The 20,646-nt window shown below is 36.9% G+C and overlaps 2 protein-coding genes across 3 annotated transcripts in view; both read right to left on the reverse strand.

Moving 5' to 3' along the window:
- Nucleotides 1-20,646, reverse strand: part of LOC129792711 (serine/threonine-protein kinase NLK) — a 48,640-nt gene that overhangs the window by 22,460 nt on the left and 5,534 nt on the right. The window lies entirely within an intron of this gene.
- LOC129792710 (uncharacterized) lies at nt 14,117-18,368 on the reverse strand. The gene is made up of 2 exons (XM_055832037.1): nt 17,665-18,368; nt 14,117-17,586 (listed from the first exon to the last, which is right to left on the reverse strand). The coding sequence occupies exon 2, from the start codon at nt 17,341-17,343 to the stop codon at nt 14,851-14,853; it is 2,493 nt and encodes an 830-aa protein (XP_055688012.1). The 5' UTR covers nt 17,344-17,586; nt 17,665-18,368; the 3' UTR covers nt 14,117-14,850.

A 20,646-nucleotide genomic window follows, 5' to 3' on the forward strand; every position in this document is an offset into this window, starting at 1 on the left:
AGAACACCGTGGTGAAAAAGTGCAATTTTAGCAACTTTTTTTAATTCCATTATTACTCAGAACAGGTAAGAGTTAGAAGGTTTGCATCTATAGAACAAAGTTAGCCTATTAAATGACCTTTCCAATGGTACCAAACTTGGAAAGATTTAATTCATTTTAATATGACTTTTTTCAATCCTTCTGAAACAGAATTTAGGGGGTCCGAATTGGGCCACGTTCCCCTATAAATTATTATTTTGCCTTCGGTAACACACTCATTTAATCATCATTTACACCTCAACGACCCGATTTTAATTATATTGGCAAATATTTGCTCCAGACACGTTATGTGCATTTTGCATTTCAATGCTACGTGGACTTCCCATACCTACATATTTATTATTTGTTATTTGTAAAGTATTTTTACTATTTATTTTTCTGAAAGAAAAATTCAGAACAATTTTAATAATATTTAACAAAAAAAGAGGTTTAAAAAATGTTATTTTTCTTAAACATTTGTTGATTTAATTAATTTGAATTTTGATTAAAAATATCACAAAGAAAGAAGAAAACCATCGACCAATGATCGTAAAATTATCTAAGAAGTACTTTGTGCAAAATTTCACGACTCTAGCTTCCAAAAGAGAGCAAGTTCTGCTAAGAATCCCAACTATAAATTTAAAAAAAATCTACATAGAAGGTTGATGACACGAATTTAAATTGGAGGCTGATGAAAGAAATATGATGTGATTATTTAGCTATTTTTAACCTCAACCTTTTGAATTTAATTTTTCCTCCATGCTTTGCGATCTTTGTTTCATTTCTCCATCGAGACATTCATCGCGTTGATCATACAAATGTGATTTTTATTGCATACGCCCTTTTTATTAATAAACAGAAAATGTTTTTGATGGATGAGTGTTTTCTTGTGTGGGCAAAAATAGATTTTCTCAGCAGGAAATGGTGAAAAAACAAGCATAGCAAGAAAGAAAAACTATATCCCCAACTATGGTGTATCACAAACTGGACAAATTCCAAGAATGCCTATTTTTAGACACATACAATTTAAGTACCTTCACACCAGAAAGATTATTCACATTAGAACTTTCTACGCGATTCCAAAATATTTTTATTATAACGATATAATTGGTGAATCGAAGAATTGATTTTATTTTAGGAATTCTCTACACGTTGTAATTTCCATGAATATGTAATCTAACCGAAAAGGCTTACAAGATTACAGGAAAAAGAGTAAAATTTATGACTACTTTTGCAGCTTTTTTACAAATAAAAAGCTCTCAACATCAATCAGATACTAATGTTCAATGCTATAGGAATTGCTTTTTCATTGTCAGTTATCAAAAATTTAAAAATTCACTACATAGACTATGTAGAACGTATGTAGAGTACATAGAATCACGCCTACATTATTTTATGTAAGAACAAATCTTTCTCCAAAGAATTTGTACTTGTTCAGTCATGCAAAAAACCGGAAAAGCTCCAACGAAGGAAAATCAATAAGCGAGACTATATAATTTTTCACCAGCTGGTGATCCAATTTACTGGATTTTATACAATTTTCTTTTCCACCTTTCGCGCGTCTTCATCTCCCTTCTGGAAAAAAGGTGTAGTGGCTTGAAAAAAAACCTCAACGACGACAAAGAGAAAACACCGAATGAGACATTCAATAGAAAGGCACAAGCTGCAACAGTTTGGTACCGCGCGAATGCAGAGGTATTTTTTTTCTCCCAAAAACCACCTGCTCATCCTTGAGGCTCACAAAACGAACCACTGCAGACGATGATTACCATTAATTGCATATGCTTTTTTGAGATGCTCCCCTTAATAAAAAAAAAAGAAATATTTAAAAAGGCACGGCAACGAAGCCGTCAGCTGGTAGATGATCCAACATTGAGGTAAGACACTAAACCATTTAGAAGATAACCATAAAACATAAGAGATTTTAAGCAAATTCTTACGAAAATGTTCTCTCCCAGGAACTCCGTATTATATACCTATATTAAACGCTTTTATTTCCAAGAAGCAATGAATTAATTTGTAACGACGAACGAGGAGAACTTCAACGAAATTTCATCGTAATATTTCCACGTAAAATTTGTAGCAAATGTAGAAGAGAGATTATATAGAAAAGCCAGAGAATTTTGTCAATTTCTTCATGAAAAAACATCCTCCAAAATGTCTTTGATGTTCCTCCAATTGGAATGATTTCGTTAACTCCAAAAAGCTATTTAATTCAATATTGTTGTTCTAGAAACAAAGTACTTCATACCAGGATATCTAGGAGAGTTTAAAGCTCAAACCTACATTATAAATTATTGAGCCAATTAATTAAAGTTTGTAAAATTTAAAGTTTATGGTAGAATTAATTAAATCATCGCTATGGCAAATGTCCCGCCTCAGGATATATATTTCATATTAAAATTTTTTTATCAAAAGATTGTTAATTTCCAGTTCTATAGTTTGCAACCCGTATTGGTTTGATATAATTCACCACACGACCATCCATCAGTCCATGAATTTCTCAGAATTTTGGTGGCAATTTATGTACTCGCCATCCGCCAAAGCGACGACCTTCGACATGAACGGTGGAATATCTTCTTTGTCTAGACATCCATTAAATATTTGCGGCAGAAACTCCGGAGAAAAAGTCCGCAAAATTCTCTAAAATTTGTGAATAAAATTGTGGTTTTTCTGGCTATCGAGGGTGAGAATCGGCACAACATGCGAAATCTCCATCCCCCAAATGATTGATTAATGAGATACCATTGAGGGGACAAAAGCACCAAATTTTATATACATACTCCCAATCATTCATTGTTATTTTCCACATCGCACATACCCTCTTCACCAAGCTGTGTGCCAATAAATTGGCAAAAGAGTGCAATAAAAATTGACTATATTGCGATGCGCGCTATGGTCACAAACTTCCCAGCCATGAGAGAAGACAAAGAACACATCAAACACTTTGTGCCAATGACAAAGTGATTCTCCAGGAAATATCTCCTCATACTACCTTCATTTTAACATTTGCCTTCAATGTCAGACACAATTTTGCGCCTTTTCACCCCCTCGCCATCAAATTCCCCTCCCACGCGCCATCACCCCAAAATTCTCAAGAACGAAGCGTGAGAGAAAACTCAATGATGGAGCTATGAAAGCTCCATAAATTTTCATCCTCTTTTGCATGACACTTTTTCAATCATTTTCACCAAACGATTTTCCCACGAAAGGACTCTGTTTTATCGTAAGTGTCATTCTAACAGTAAAATACCTCTGTTTACATTGACTTTTCCATGTAAAAAGTTAAATTTCACCGCAAGATTTTATATACCAAACAAAATAACATATAACATTAAAACTTAGACTACCGAAACCCTCAGTAGGATGTTAAGGATATTTTCAAAGTATATCAGTAGCGTAAGCTAGCCTGGATGTAATATGGTACAGTGAAACAGGAATATAAGGACAGTAAAAAGTTTTTTAAGGTCTTCAGAAATTATTTTCAGACATAAAATAAATAAAAATTAAATAGGATCTTTAAAGGATTTGAAAGAAATATCAAATTTTGTGAAAAAAATATGTCAAATGTTAGAATAGAAATGTCAAATTTGAGGAGAAAAAACTTCAAACTCGAGAAAAGAAACGTCAAAAGTTTTAAAATAAATGTCAATCCTGAGAAAATAAATACAAAGTTCGGAAAAATGTCTTTTTTTTTCCTCCCCACCCCTCCCTAAGGTCTTCGGGGGGAAAAATGTCAATATTGAATAAAAAAAACGTCAACTGTTAGAAACGAAATGTCAAACTTTAGAAAATTAAGCCTTCCAGCTTTCAATCTTTTTCTTCAAAAAGGTTTTTATTTAGCTTTTGTGCTCCAAATCAAAGTGTTAATAAAAATCTTAAATTCCGAATCAGACCTGAAGTAAAACTTTAGATGAATCTTTAACAAAAATACCGCATAACAAAATAAAACTAAAGAATAGAGAAACAATCATAGCAAAAGTAAGTACAATTAATATTAATATATTCATTTCAAAACGAAATTCCCAGCGAATGCATTAGACACCATAAAAGACTGCTCGCTGATGAAGCTATACTCTGGATGGTTTGTGTCGGGTGTAGTCCCACAATTTTCCACGTTTCTCATCTCTGCCCGGTGCTTCTTTTTTGGCGCAATCCGAACCTTGATGGTGACCGGCCGCGGAAAGAGACGGAGAAGGAAGAGGCAGCCACATGGAACTCAATTTCTCTCACTGGGAGCTCCACCGCACCGGAGAAGAAACAACCAGCAGGTGTGAACCGGTCGCCGGCGCATTGGTTTGTTCACCTTTTTAAAGTTCGGTGTGTTCAGTGACTGGAATTATTGCCTCCTCTCTCAGCTCCCCAGTCAATTACACATAAAACCCCAAACACACTCAAACATGACCACTCTTCTCTTTTTTTTTTCATCCACAAACTTTTCAATATACAGGAAAGGCGATTTTTTTCCGTGCAAGGGAATGCATTCCCAAAAACTCGTCTAAGGATTCACCCATAAGAGAGCAATCTCTCCATATTGAGAGAGACGACTGGGAAAAAATATATATAACAAGTTTGCCCAAAAGATGGATGTATAAGAATAAGAAAAAAATAAAAGAAGTCCTATAGCAGGTCAAACATCTGCCACTTTTGATGGTAACACAGACCCATCTCTTTCTCTTTCTCCCCCAAATCTCCTCAACCACATTTTAAAGCATCCTCGAGAACTTTTTTTTCTTTCCTACCTTCCAACATCCGCGCACATTTTCTCCATGCAGACATTCTTATGTATTCTTTAAATAAAAGACAGACAAAAAAAATCTTATGCTTCTCCATAAAAAAACCTGAACCTCGAGAATTTCAATTTGAGCCACTCTTTTATTCCAAACACCCTGTACCTATACCTTCTAGTCCAAAAAGGACGATGAAGCTGAGTAAATTTACTTTGATCCTCTATGATTTCACATGCCTGATGTCTGCAGCATACCTAACAGCTACCGACCACGAAATAGATTTAAGGTAGATTTACATTCCATCACACACCTTTGATCATGAAGAAAAGTACATAACACCAGTACGAATTTTAAAATAAAAAAATATTGTGAAATGCAAATTCTTCCAAAGAAAACTTAAAATGTGATTTATAAGGGTACAATATATCACAAAACAATTAGGGAAGAAATAAATCAAATCGATAATCACTCGAAACTAAACGCCCCTTCGAAATTTATTCCTCATTCAATCTAACCCGGACTGTTGAAAAAATTGATTTTCTCGCTATAAATACCAATTGATCAATTAGTATCCGTATTTTGTTGCCCATTGATTGGAGAAAAAAAACCAACACCCAGAAATTAATATTGCAAGAGAACATTTCGTGACATTGGTGAATAAGGTTTGAAGAAAAAACACACATTTCGGGAATTTCAGTTGAAATTGCTAATTTCACAGCAGAATTCATTATATTAAAATTCGTGAAAATCAAGGTGAGATTCATGGAATTCATACATAGGCATCTACCCTCATTTAATTATTTCATTATATATGTACATAAGAAAAGCAACACAAAATTATTTGATTTATTAAGGTGAAAGAATTCAAGATGTTTCATTTTGTCCTTTTGGAAAGAAAATAATTCCAGAAATATTTTTATCTTAAGAATCCTCACATAAAAAAAATATAATTAAATGTACCCTAAATGAGGCACACAGAAGCATTTTATTTACAGGGAAGTGTGAGTAAATTTAAAAATTGCTTTTTTTAGAGCTTTAACCTCGAATAATGTGAATTTGGAGCGCGTGAAGTTGCGATAGTCGGAGCCCATTTCAGTCATCACTTCATTAAACTTTTTTTCCACCCACTTCTTCGTGACTTATTCACCACACACAACCTCAAAACACCTTTCGCACTCGAGACGGACTTTCAGACGTTCTCAAGCACAAAACTCAACTCAATTTTTCTTAATTACCAACTCTTATTATATTTTAAGATTTATTTTCGCAACTTTAATTGTTCAAAAAAAAAGGCAAGAGATATCACCACATAAGACTTTTAAAATGTGTTGCCAGAGAATACATAATATGTCGTACAAATAAAATGTTACACGCTTTTGGAGCAAATGGAGTAAATTAGCAGAAAATTAAAATTCTTTTAGATAGAAAAGATTGAGTTTAAGCTATTCTGAGACCTCAGTAGAAGTACTAAATAATATGAAACAAATTAGCACTATCAGTATGTTTAAACAAAAATTTTAGCTAAAACAAGGAAAAGTGAAACAAAGCTGAATGAAATATTCCGAAAAAAGTCAGAATGCAAGTAAGATTGTAGGTATAGATTCAATGAATAAGAATTCACTGGATAAATTTCCCATTTTGTACGATAAGCTGTGGTTAATCAACAAAAATTCGCAGAAAAATGCAAACAATGACGTCAAATAATTTAGTTAATTGGATTAAACAATTTTCCAAAAATTCAATTAAAACTGGATTGAAAATTTAATTGTGAAACTTTAACAGAAGTTTTACCTTTACGATTATAAGCTCAAAAGTTCTGTATTACCTCGTTCTTATAATACTTCCTCTCAAAACTATCTAAGCTTGTAATTAGTTGGTATTTAACTTATATCTGCATTTCAATGTCATTGCCATTATGCATAAAAAATCAACAAGATAGAGAATAAAAATGCTCTAAACCTTTTTCAATAGATCATTTCTAATTACCATCTTCGACTCTTTTTTTTCTGTACAGCACCACCCCAGAGAAATGTTAAAATGTTTTTCTTGTATAAATTAGTATGTCATTATATTTTCCTCCCAAATAACGCCAATTAACTCCTTGTTCTATTCTCTGTCCCATTTAATTGCGTTTCACGAGAATTCTTGCAAAAATTCCACGTTGTGAATCACCATAGATATACAAAAGAATCTGCACTGAAAGAAAACAAAGAGGAGTCAACTTTTCCGTGGTCCTCTTTTTCCTCGTTTCTTTGTCCTTTTTTTCTGCGTTCTTTAGAGAAAATCTCGTGGGTTCTCTGCATTAATTTACACAAACACAAAAATATAGTATAAATGAAATTCCCATTTGAAGGTGATTTCAGTGAAAATCCATTGGCAAATGCAATGATTTTTTTTTAGTTGATCAAACATTTGAACTCCAAGGCAAATCAATAAATCAATTTGATGTTGAATTCCTCGAAGAAGAAAGAAAGAAAAAAGAGTCATAAAACGCGACATTCCAGTATTTTCTAAGAATAGACTACATATAGCATTTACCAATTTCAAACGCATTTCACCAATTTATTCTCTTGCTTTTTGTGAACATGTGTAATTTTCTCCTTTTACTACAAATTATTTTTCACCCCCTTTGGCATCACAAAATCAACATTACAACTCCTCTCGGTACAGCATATGGCATCAAAAACGAGGCACGCAGTGCGGGATTCTCAATATGGGAGCTGAGGCCATGGGGGAGGGTAAACCGTCGTATTCCTCCCCATATATACATTTTTCGACCTCAAACAATATCCCCTGTGCAACACTTCAAGAAGCCAACATTAATGATAGTGTTTTGGTGGGAAGCGTCACTGAAGCAGCTGAATCCATAAGCAGATAAACTTTGATGCCTTATCTATAAATAGGTACAACAAATCGTCGTTTTCACCATCTATCATTATGGGGGGCATGAAACCTCATCATTTTTTTTCCTCTCACACTCACTACGCGTTCGCCCCACAAAGGCACGACTTTTTTGGGTCCCCAAACACAAAAAAAGTACCACACATCGACAACTAAGAAACTCATTCAATATTGTTCGAGACAGATTCTTTGTTTCTACCTCGACATATACATAAATTCACGAGAGACGACAAAGCATCACAAAGAGGAAATTTAATTTAGATGAAGACTGACCAAAAAAAGAGAAAAAGAGAGGCCTTCAAACCAATGAGCGGACATGATATTGAAAAAGTATCGATATATATTTTTTTTTAGAACCGAACGCATGATGTATCCCACATAATACTGAACTTGTTCCTAAACATAATAAGTATGGATAGTTTTAAGGCTGTAGTTAATATTATTTGAAATTCATTAGGCACTTCAGATCAGATTCTTAAGATGTTAAGACTAAGTTAGTCTAAATCGAAGGTGAATGCAGTTTTGAACATTTTTACGATTTTTTTTTATACACGAAAACGTTCAAAATATACACCTGACTGTCTTCAGCCTGACCTATCCTTAAAACCTTAAAAGCCTGACTTTCCAAAATTCAAGCCTAGTCTATAAAACTAAAATATTGCTAAGGCCTAAGGCCTAAGTAGCTGATAAAACTATAGCATGATATAATAACGTTTAAGCCTATTGAAAAAACCTTAAGCCTAGCTTTAATAAAATAAGACCTAGCTTAAAAAAGCCCGGAAAAAGGACACATTTCTATTTTTTAAGATAAAAATGTTAAAGAAAATAAACAATAGAGATGAAATTATTTTCAGAAAATATTTTAAAAACAAACATTCAAAAAGGAACAAGCCCTTACGTAAAACATTTTACAAATGAAATATTTACACGATATATTTTTAAACATATGTCCTGGGGGCAAAACCAAGAAAGTACATTCTTTATATTTTTCTGCATAAATATATTTGGGATAATCTTCAACGTTGAAAGTTCTGTGTGGATGTTGTTGAATTTAAAGAAACCACGAAAATCAATTCAAGTCCAAATATTCCTTTAGGGCAGAACAATTTTTTTGCCTGAATTCCTTTTGCCAGAGACAAATTCAACAACATTATACCTGAATCCCCTTAGAAGTGAGTTAAATAAAAACAAGATCTTCTACTTTACGGAGATTCACAATTTTCTACCACACTTATATGTTGTGTTCATGCCATTCCTCAAGAGCATGTCTCTCTGTTTCTTCTTGTGAAACCCACCGGGGAAGAGAACAATTTCTAATTACCACTCTGCTGAACTTCTTCTCTTCATCACTAAACCTCACATCGGTATTGAGCTAAACACAGTCACATACAAGCAGTGGAATTGAGAGAATTCAAGCTTTTCTACCTGTTCCAGCGAACCACTTTTTGCCCAGAGATGCTCTCCCTCAGAAATCCCAAACGCAGGTTGCACATAAACCAAAAACAGGGTAAGCATAGAGGTAGAAAATCCACCAACCATCTTCATTCTTCTGCCAAACCATTGAATTTGTATGTACCTCGGAGACTCTACACAAAAATTTCTCATCTCACCATGTGCAAATTCACTGAAATACAGTGCAAGTCCGCATTTGAGAATACCCACATTTAAGAATATTCGTTGATGGATACGCAAAAAGGCGACCCATGAACGAATTTCTGACCAAAAATCCATCTAAGAACAAAATACCGAGATGCCCGATTGCTCGGTTCGGGCCAAGTCGTTTTGTTTCTTTAATGTATTTTTGTTATGAAACATGTTTCATTTTGAGTGAAAAATTTTCTTCACAAACAACAATGTGCCAAACTTTCTCGCATAAATTTATAAATCTTCATTGAATTCAGTGTTTATTGTGATCCTTCATTTGCCTCAAGTGATTTTCCAACTTAGTCTTCAATCCCGGAATCTCTTTAGCATCATATTGGCCTCATAGGGCTCTATTGGTGCTTGACAACGCCCCTGAGCACCTTCCGGATCTGCAAGAATGTTTGGACGAGGATTGTAGCTTCATAAAGATTGTGTACTTGCCCCCAAATTTGTTATTGCGAATTTTAAATCCCTGTACCTCAAAGGACTACTGACAGAGCTTTTTAATGAAACCGAAATTTCCGGGAAGACGTCCCTTCATGAGTTTTGGAGAGAAAAATTTGATATTGTGGTAGCGATTGAAGTTATCAAAAACGCTTGGGAAGGTGTTTCAGAGCAAACTCTTCGATCTTCATGGAAGAAATTGCTACAAAAAGAAACGAACGAATGTGAGTTCATAAATTTTCTTACCCTAAATAATTTTTTTATTACTATTTTCTCATATAATCATAGCAAACCATCCAGTCGGACAGCATCTCAATTCAGAAACGACAAGAGAGATACTGGCACTCGGCGAATATCTCAACCTTGAAATGGATGAAGATGATATAAATGAGATGCAACTTGATTCACGTGACATTGAGAACTTGGGATTTAAAGATCTTCAGGATCTAATTAACCTCGAACAAGAAGAAGATGGTCCATCAAGTGATGACGCAAGAAGTGTGCTGCTGGAAACATACGCTGCTCTTAAGAACAAAGTCAACTTGTGGCTTCCGAATGATAACGATTTTGCTACCATTACAAAAGAGATGGAACAAAAAGTGCTTCCTTATTTCCAAAAGGGGGCGAAAGTACCCCTAAGGCAGACAAATTTGAGGGAATTTTCCAAGTCTTATTAAAAATACGTAAAGAAAAGTTTGAAAAACAAAGCAAAGGATATTCTTATTATTTAAACTAAACACAATCAATTTGTTTTTATGTGATTTTTCTCCAATTCTTATAAAATGTTCTTTTTATGTAACATTAATTTAAAAAAAAAATAAAACAGGAATAAAAGAAAGATTTTTCGTAAAAATTCAGTTTTTGCGTTTCATTGAAACTTTTTTGATTTGTGAAACATGTTTCATCCCCTTTTCGCGCGTCTTTCTGGTTGACATTTCTTATTGAAAACAAATTTTTCCAGTGACCAAAAATCATTAATAAATAATTCTAGATAGAATGTACTGCCTGAAAAATGTGCTAGTTCAAAGAAGAAAGAGTCACGTAAGTCCAAAAATCGCCAGGAGGCATAATTCTCCTATTTTATCAGCAATTACAGTGTTGTGAAAAAAAATGTTCTTACATGGGGTCCATGGGGATGAAAACCCAATTTGAGAATATTTTTTGGTACCTATTATATTCTCAAATGCGGACTTGCACTGTATTATGAAATTTTATCATCACACTGACGCTTCAACCACGTGAATGGTGAATCGTCATCAGTGACCACATCACACAATAATCGATCACACGCTCAGAAATTTATCAACATTTCCCTGATTTTTACTTCTAAATTCATTTTATTACTTCTTGATAACTTTTCTTGGAAAATTCTTTTATTTTCTAAATATAATTGAAAAAACTTTCAAATGGGACGAGCAAGCATGCCTTTTATTATTATTATTCTCAAAACGTTAATGTTTCTTTTAGTTTTAACTGAGATTTATTCTCTTATTCTGAGATCTAAATACTCAGAATCTCTCATGTTCACATCCACTACATTTTACGTTGCAATTACGTTAATTCAAAAATTGAAATTATGACAGAAAAAAAACATTTAATTAACCTTTTTATTTTACAGAAAGGCTGTATGTTGTATATTAAATTTTTTTATATCCTTTTTTTTATTAAAATTAAATGTCAGAAACCTTCTCAGGAGGCTCCAATGAAGGTAATCATACACATTTCAAATACGATGGGAGGTTGATACGGTGGAAATTCCACAACCCACATTTTTGCAAATCTCCAGAATCGCTCATTTTCTCTTTCTCCGGGTGAAACATAATTTTTCTTCTTACCCTCTAAGCTGTGTCCCAAACATAGGGTCTTCACGTCCTAGGGTAAGGAGGGACCTCACGTGAGAGGTTAACTTGAGAGCTGTGGGCGAAAATGAGATGATGCTACCGCATAAAACGTGCGCAAAGAGACCTTGCGCACATTTCAGGTTCAATATACGACACCCCGGCAAGAGACCACAGTATCGTCCCCTCTCAGTCCATCACTCATTTATTTGATATTAGAAAAGACTATTTAATATGAAATTCCCAACACTCTCCCTCTCACTCTCGCCGAGCAAACATTGTCTCACCCGTGCTTGTTTTTTTTTTAAATATAAAACGAGGACCGGATATAGCATTAGAGACAAGAGATCGGAGAGAATAAATAGTGCGACAATGACATCACACACACACAATATGTACAAGAAAAATCCCTCTCTGGTGAGAGAATCACTTTTAGATATAATCGTAAAAGGGATCTCATGAGAAAAGGACGAAATTGACTATTTTCATTAAAAGACTTTTACGATGAAATGATTAGCGAGGAGAGCTAAAAGAAAATATCACCACGTCATAAAAAAAAAACAAAATTACTTTTACTATGTATAATATTATTAATATCAGGATAGTAAAAAATAATTAAATTTAGTATAAGATAGAGTATAAGAGATATGGATGATCAATATCTTCCAAAAGCAGAAAATTCGCAATATAGTCTCAACAATCCCTTTTTGTAATACTTACTTCCCTATAGAAATGTATTTTCACCCCTTTTTCCCAACGAAACTACCCTCAATTTTGGTCCAAATTACCAACACCAAGTATCATTGGAAATTGTTGATTTTGATGGAGTTCAAGGAAACCTACCCTCACCCCTATTCCTTTGTGAATATACCAACATATTTGAGTGAGAAAAGGAAGAGCTACTTTGTGCCAGCCCCCTTTTAGTTTTCGCACCCAATAAAATCGTTACAGTGTCGAAACTATCAACACAAATTTGTGAGAAACAGAATTGATTGAGTTTAGATTGAATTTAAGATAAAATTCTGATTTTCAATAATTATTTAAGAAAATAAAAGTAAATTCTTTTTATTATTTTTATTCTTTATGAAAATTGTAAATTTTATTATTAAGTTTCTTTTAAAATAGTAATTTTTACTATTTTCAATATGAATTTAATGAAACTTCAAAATCATTCGCACAAATATTACTTTACGATACAAAGCTGAATTTCAAGAGGCAATTTGTGAACTTTGTGGGTAAATTCTATTGAAAGAATAAAAGTATTAAGTTCCATCCTTAGAGTATGTACTTCCATCTCTTTGCTAGTTTCATTTACAGTACCCCCCTCAGAGTGACGTGATACATCCCACTTTTATCGTCAATGAACCTCTCATAGAATCTAAAACTCAACAAAAAAAGCAGCAGCACTACCACCAAAGGGGAACAGAAGAAAGCCATCCAGCAGACATTTAAGGGTGCATTTGATTATGTGAGATTCAGCATTTTCAAACCCTCGCCTCCTCACTAATCCATTGGAACAATCGTCTCTGCGTTGAAGTTTTTTTTTGAATTCAAACAGGAATATTTCCATCAATGTATTGTATAGCTTAATGAATGTTCCTAAATATGAGGGTGGAACAATAAATGAATTTCATTTCTAACACATATTCATTTTTGTATCAACAAAACCCAATGAAAAATGCACCAAGACATGATTTTGAAAGCAAAGCAAATGAGTTTCTGTCGAGCTCCTATTACTTATGTGTTTGAATAAAAACCTATACACCCGAGTAAATGGAAAATGCGACTAAACGTTTTGTTAACCAATTCTCTGATCAATTTGATAACGTTAAAAATTCATTCACAATTTGCTTATTTATACACATATTATGTATGTATATAAAACTCATTGATCGACAGTCAAGATATAGAGAAAAGGTATTCTAAACTGCGGTAGAGACAATAAATTGAATGCTTGTATGTAATTGAAAAGTGCAACGAAAACGATAAACATCACCCCAGAAAAAAAGTGTACAAAATGGGAAACTATAAAGTTAAGGTCAGAAAAAATAGCGTCAACATGGTAAAGGTTGAAAAAAAATAACTGTGTGTGGCGGGTCACGTACCTTAAAGACACAAGGGATGATAATTAGTGGACTGTATATTAAAGATGCCACGGTGGTCTACGGTGACTTGGGGATGAGCTCACCTGTGAATAAGAGAGAATAAGTGATCAGTGGGAGCCCTCCGGGTCGAGGACCAAAAATTTTCCTCTTTCGACCTGGGCTTGCCACGATCTCTCTCTTTGGCGGTGGTGGTGGCCCAACTGTGGGCTGGACTGCCTTGAATGGGGCTTCGATGCCTTATGGGGGTGCCTGGGATGCACCAGGATGTGCCTACGACGCACAGGAAGTGCTTGAGAAGCACTGGGATGTGCTGAAGATGCTCAAGGTTGACGGGAGGTCAAACTCCCGGACGTTGTAGAATTTGGGGGATGTCCGGAAGACGTTGAGAATGGATGAGATAGCACTCACTTGCGGCGCGGAATTAATAGAAAATGTCTTTGCACTTAATTCCAATTTATTTAACAACTAGATAACAATTTTGCCACTTTATTTAATATAAAATTAACAATTTAAAGAAAAGAATTTGCGGATCGCGATTTGCTGTTGCCACTGTCAATTGCCAGACTAAAAGAGAGCGCATTTGGCTTATGCAAATGCAATTTATAGTGTGATCGAGGGAGATAGCTCTAGCGGCGGGGAAATGTAAGATTGTTATACACGCTAGAGTGAAATTTGCATAGATAAATGATAAATCTCTCCAAAGTGTTCTACAAATGGGAATTAATTATTTTGGCTAAATTAAATTCTTCAGAGCATTCGGCTGAAGCCCGAACATTCTCCCCGGGTGGACTCGTTAATTCCAAGAATTTGCGAGTTCAAAGAACTATTCTGATTCTACTGGTAGTGAGAAAATGCTGGCTAAGTAATGTGATAGAAATAAACTAACCTTGGAGATTGGAAATAGGCAAAGTTCAAGTGATTGATTTGACAACTGGATTGGAAAGTTTCAATGTTTCAAAGCTCCCCGGGGTGGCTCCCGGGATTGGAAAATTCTAATGGCAAGAGAGGGCCTACTTCTTGGTTGTAGGGTACATAATTTCAGGCAGATAATTTCATGGATAATTCAAATTTCAAAATAATGAACAATAATAAGCAATTGATTCCTAACTTAATGAGCGAAGCTCCCCGGGATGCGACAAAATTGACTTCTAATTTCTGTGTGCTAGTCTATCAGTGGTGTAAGAACAGTGGGATAGAACTAAGGTGGAAGCAATTTGTAACGGGAGAAGATGGCACCCGGTTGAAAGAAGAGTTAGGAATGGAGGAAGGGATCTTGAGTTGGGGTGGATTCTTCAGTAATCCACAATCCTGATCCAACGATGGCAGCGTTGATCCAAAGTTGAGATCCTTCCATGGGATGTGAGGTAGCGGATGAAGATGAATCCAGCGATGCATGGCAGACGTCATCGGGAAAGTTGTCGCCGAAATCCATCCTTCATTTTCTTCTGGCGGCCGAGGATCCTCCCAGACAACTTGTAATCCATGAACAAGTGAGGCCACAGGGCTGAACCTTGGAATGAGTGTGTTCATGGGATTCATTGAGCTTGTCAGAGTGTCCGAGGGATAGGCCATGGTCATCATCAGAAGTGTGGGAAATGAGATTCCCATTGAGGAGCGACACTTGAGGTCTTCTGCACTGGCGTCTAATGAGAACGGAGAATTGTCAAGTGCGCGTTGATTGAGAGATTTCTGTGACGTTTCTTCGGGCTGAATGTCACCGGATGATGGAGGAGAATCTCCTGAACAGGATTGATCAGCCGTGGGAGACTGAGGCGCAAGGTTGTCATCACAGTTCATCATGGCTTCCGGCGGAGGATAAGACTTCATGAAATGATCCGGAGATTGGTGTACCGTTTGGAGTTGCGTTGGCAGAAAGGTGACTGCAGAGCCACGGATGTTGTTGGAATCCAGAGTGAGGAGAGGCGGTTCATCAACAACGACAAGTCCAAGATCAATTTCACGAGAACTGGGAAGGCCAAGACTGAATGGTTTGCATCGAATGGCTTTCTGGAATGCAGCGTCAGAAAACTGAAGCGGGATTGGCGTCGCAGAGCTAAGGGATAGCCTCTGAGCCGGTAATGGATGTAAGACATCTGGAGGCCGGACACAGGAAGAAGGTTGGATGGCAACTGTGTCTGGTGGCCATGGAAGAATTGCTCCGAAAGTCTTTGGCAGAAGGCGGCGATTGGAAGTACGGAATTGACCCAGTGACCGTGAGGTTTGCCTAGAGAGGCTGGAACTAGCTGGAGTGGAGGACCGACCAGTGCTCAATATAGAACTGTCCGAATGGGAGATCGGAATGCTCAGTTCCGGATCCAAGGATGTCCGTCCACTCAGGTCGTGGCACGGAAGTGTCTGGATGTCCACAGTGATGGTTTCTGCTGGCTCAATCGCTAAAGGAGGCATCAGGTTTGGCAGGAATGAGCGACTTGAGTCCGCAGCAGCAACAGGAAGGGAGTCTGGTGAACATAAAGACGTGGCAGGATCACCAGAAACTAGCGGGGATTGAGCAATGGCGGCGGGAATTGCAGAAGATGAGAATGGCGCCGGCAGGTTGGCAGATGCATCATCTACAGGGTTCCCTTGGAGAGTGGTCTTGTGCCTGTCCCGGATTCTGTTGTACTCAGGCGGAGTAGTGGCGTTGGAGGATTCAGGCGGGAGGATCCGACACAAGATTGGGTTCCTCACGGTGGTAGGTGGACTCACATTTGGCTTCAATGGCGGAGGATCGGTAGAGTTTGCCAAATGGTGAGATAATTTGGGGCAACATCGGCAGGTTGATGTTGCAGTGGACACGTGGCAATCAGCAAGCAAAGGATTTGGTTCACAATTGGCAGGTAAATGTGATTCAGGATGAGTGGCATTTGGATTGGGGAGTGCATTGACTTTGGAGCATAGCGTGGATGGATGTAAATCTTTATCGCATCTACAATTTGGCAAAGTGTTCAACTCTATTTTATGGTGATCATTTTTCCTCCCCTCGGGGAGCCTAACTTCTGAATCATAATTGTCCAACATGACCTGACTGGCGGTAGGGGTTGCAGCAGCCACTTGGATGACATAAGATGCCGTAGGGGATTCAGAAGGGGCTTGACACTGTCGCGGAGTAGCGAATGAGGCGGAGGGCATGATTGTTGGCGGTTTTTCGTGGGGCAACTCACACGAATGGGCATCAGGGGCAGCATTGGATTGGCAATGGGCAACATGAGCATTACAATTTTGACTACTTGCGGTTTTTGAGTGCGCCAGAAGTGTTGCTTGGAGCTCTTGTTGCTTGTGCTGCAGGATGCGCTGATTCTCTATCTGGAGTGCCGTCATTAGAGCTGAACTGACTGCTCGGATTTGCAGAGACTTGAGGTTGGGTGCGACTTCAGCGGGCAGATGATCGATGGCTTCTTCAATGCAATCCTTGAGGGCGAAGAATCTGCAGCGAGTTGACTGCCTTGCTGCAATCTCGGAGGCTTGGAGTGTTGGAGTGGGCTGCGATGCGATGATTTGCTGCTGGACATCCTCGTACATCTTCTCGAGGCATTGTACGAGATCAAGTTGGGTGAGCAGCTGGTCATGGCTCACTCCCGGAAGATCATCTTCGGTCAGGGAGAAGACAAAGGCTTCCATTGTCTCCATGGCTTGGAGAATGCCTTCCCTGAGGTTGACTTCCATTGTTAGGTGGATGATTGCAGAAGGTTGCACAGAAATTGCAAAGTCCGGGTAGCCCGTTGGAAGCACCGTAGCAGGCACCGTTGGCGATGAAGATCGCTGAGTCGAATTCAGAACCGTGACGGCTCGAATTGACCAAAAATGTGTGTGGCGGGTCACGTACCTTAAAGACACAAGGGATGATAATTAGTGGACTGTATATTAAAGATGCCACGGTGGTCTACGGTGACTTGGGGATGAGCTCACCTGTGAATAAGAGAGAATAAGTGATCAGTGGGAGCCCTCCGGGTCGAGGACCAAAAATGTGTGTGGCGGGTCACGTACCTTAAAGACACAAGGGATGATAATTAGTGGACTGTATATTAAAGATGCCACGGTGGTCTACGGTGACTTGGGGATGAGCTCACCTGTGAATAAGAGAGAATAAGTGATCAGTGGGAGCCCTCCGGGTCGAGGACCAAAAATTTTCCTCTTTCGACCTGGGCTTGCCACGATCTCTCTCTTTGGCGGTGGTGGTGGCCCAACTGTGGGCTGGACTGCCTTGAATGGGGCTTCGATGCCTTATGGGGGTGCCTGGGATGCACCAGGATGTGCCTACGACGCACAGGAAGTGCTTGAGAAGCACTGGGATGTGCTGAAGATGCTCAAGGTTGACGGGAGGTCAAACTCCCGGACGTTGTAGAATTTGGGGGATGTCCGGAAGACGTTGAGAATGGATGAGATAGCACTCACTTGCGGCGCGGAATTAATAGAAAATGTCTTTGCACTTAATTCCAATTTATTTAACAACTAGATAACAATTTTGCCACTTTATTTAATATAAAATTAACAATTTAAAGAAAAGAATTTGCGGATCGCGATTTGCTGTTGCCACTGTCAATTGCCAGACTAAAAGAGAGCGCATTTGGCTTATGCAAATGCAATTTATAGTGTGATCGAGGGAGATAGCTCTAGCGGCGGGGAAATGTAAGATTGTTATACACGCTAGAGTGAAATTTGCATAGATAAATGATAAATCTCTCCAAAGTGTTCTACAAATGGGAATTAATTATTTTGGCTAAATTAAATTCTTCAGAGCATTCGGCTGAAGCCCGAACAATAACAGAACGGTAGTAATTCTGTGATCTATGCAAATTACACCTCACTTTTAATGCCATTTAAATATTAACACTGAATAATTAATGAAGAAAGTTTCATCCTCCCCAGAAATATTAATACTTTAATTAAACACCAACTTCCGGTGAATAAAATTTTCCAGTCATTTTCAAAGTTTCCCAGAAGTTTATGGGTATATCATGTCTCCCAGCGCTATGGTGTAATATAAAATTTTTCACAAAGATATCTCATCAAAGGGAACAAAATGAAATTAACAACAAAGAAATAAAGGAAGATTTAATTGGGAACTCTTGACAAAATCATTAAGCTATGAACGAAGAAATTAATCATATACTGCAAGCATAAAGTTGTACAAAACATTAATGTTTATGCGCATTTTATTTCTTAAGGCACAAATTTTGTACTTTAAATTGCTTAATGTCATTCATTAAAGTTAGATAAGTTTTCATTTAAATGTTTTTTAATGGAAAATCTTTATTAATATTTGCAAAGTTTTAAATTAAAAAAAATATCACTAGATATTTTTAAACTTTGCGTTAAACTGAGACTAATTCCCACCCTGCTGGCTCCTTCAAACTGCCTACTACACCACGTCCATTCAATAGAGATCATTGAACTGTGCCAATGTACATACACATAGTTCTTTTTAAGTGAAAATATTGCATTAAAGTTTACATATAATGAAATTATGAGGGGTGAACAATTCAGACAGACACCGGAAAGTCCCAAATCGTACCCTCTCCCTTTCCCCCGTTTTCCGCCTAAAACACGTTACAAATTCAGGGGTGGACGATTTTACCCTCATTTTCACGCACACACATTCTTCAGTCTGCAAAGAGCAAAAATACACGATGCAATTGTAAGAAAAACATAGCCACAAAAAATCCACTCACCCTCAACATAATACATGCTGCTATATGATGGTATAATAAATGATGCTGAAAACTGCAAGCTGCGTCTGTTTATAGCATTTCCATTATACAATTTTTAGTGTTATGTCCCTCACTGTACATTCCCTCCCTCTTCGCGTGCGCTTTTATATTTCGTCTCCTTTTTTCGAGACTCTTTTGCCATGCCAAATGGCAGGAGGAAAAAAAAGAACATTGGCTTCATCTTGGAAAAACTATACCCTTGGTTTTCCATTTCAAAATCACCACAGTCAGACACCAAAAGCTTTCCCAAGCACGTCGTCTCAATGGCTCCAAGGATAATTCACATCCATCGGAAATTATGTGACAAAATGACGGTTTAAAGATTTTACACGATCATTTTGTTTTTACTTTAATGGAAAAAGAACATGTGAGATGTAAAGATCTCAAGCATAGGATAGTTTCATAGCTAATGTAATTTTTATGCTCTTTATTTTTAAGGAATTTAAATTTATGTTTTAAAAGAATTCGGTTCTATAACGTATGGGATTTTATTCGCATTTTATCTTAAATTAAATAATTCCTGAAGCGAGATTTTGCCCCAAAAACGTAAACAATGACGTTATAATTGTGTTTTTTGTCTATTAATGCATGAAGCGTTAAAATATCTTTCAAAAATCATCGACGAAATATTAGCAAGAATGTTTCATTCCCATATAAAGTTATCCCATATAAAAACAAATAAATTCCTTTATAGTTATATTTTTTTCTTCTTCAATATTTAAACTACAAATAACAAAAATTTTAAAAAATAAAACACTAAAGTTAATTGAAACAGCGCTAGGTATTTAGTTAAATAAATCCCCCTCGAAAGATTTTAGTGGAATTTAGTGGGACTTAAGCAAAATTGTAATTTCCCATGGTACCCGAGAAACCCATGTCTGTGAAAATTGCAAATTTAGCTTCCATGAGATTTCCTCATCATTATTTTCTACACCCCGAGTGATTTATCGTGAAAATTGCATTCGCCTGGAGAGAAAATTTGCCGCCCTTTCCATTTGAAAATGTGCGGTACTTTGCCACCCATTCCAACATTATGGAGAGCATCATCCCTAGGTTGACCAAATGTGCCACAAATGGAGTTGCCTTTTTGGCTTTAGTAAGAATCAAATTAATGGTTTGGACATGAAGTTAAACACGTGGAAATTTCACATTGTGCCAAAAAACTGTCTCCAAAAGTGCCCTTCTTTTGGGAATGATATTTTCTCTCTTCCATATTTTGTCTGTGTGTGTGTGTGTTGGGGGACAAGGTGTATGATTT

The sequence above is a fragment of the Lutzomyia longipalpis genome, chromosome 3 (assembly GCF_024334085.1).
Source record: "Lutzomyia longipalpis isolate SR_M1_2022 chromosome 3, ASM2433408v1".
Lineage (NCBI taxonomy): Eukaryota > Metazoa > Arthropoda > Insecta > Diptera > Psychodidae > Lutzomyia > Lutzomyia longipalpis.

What these genes read in the sequence shown, in the direction of transcription:
- LOC129792710 (XM_055832037.1), bottom strand. Translation starts at nt 17,343, where the DNA reads ATGGAAGTCAACCTCAGGGAAGGCATTCTCCAAGCCATGGAGACAATG.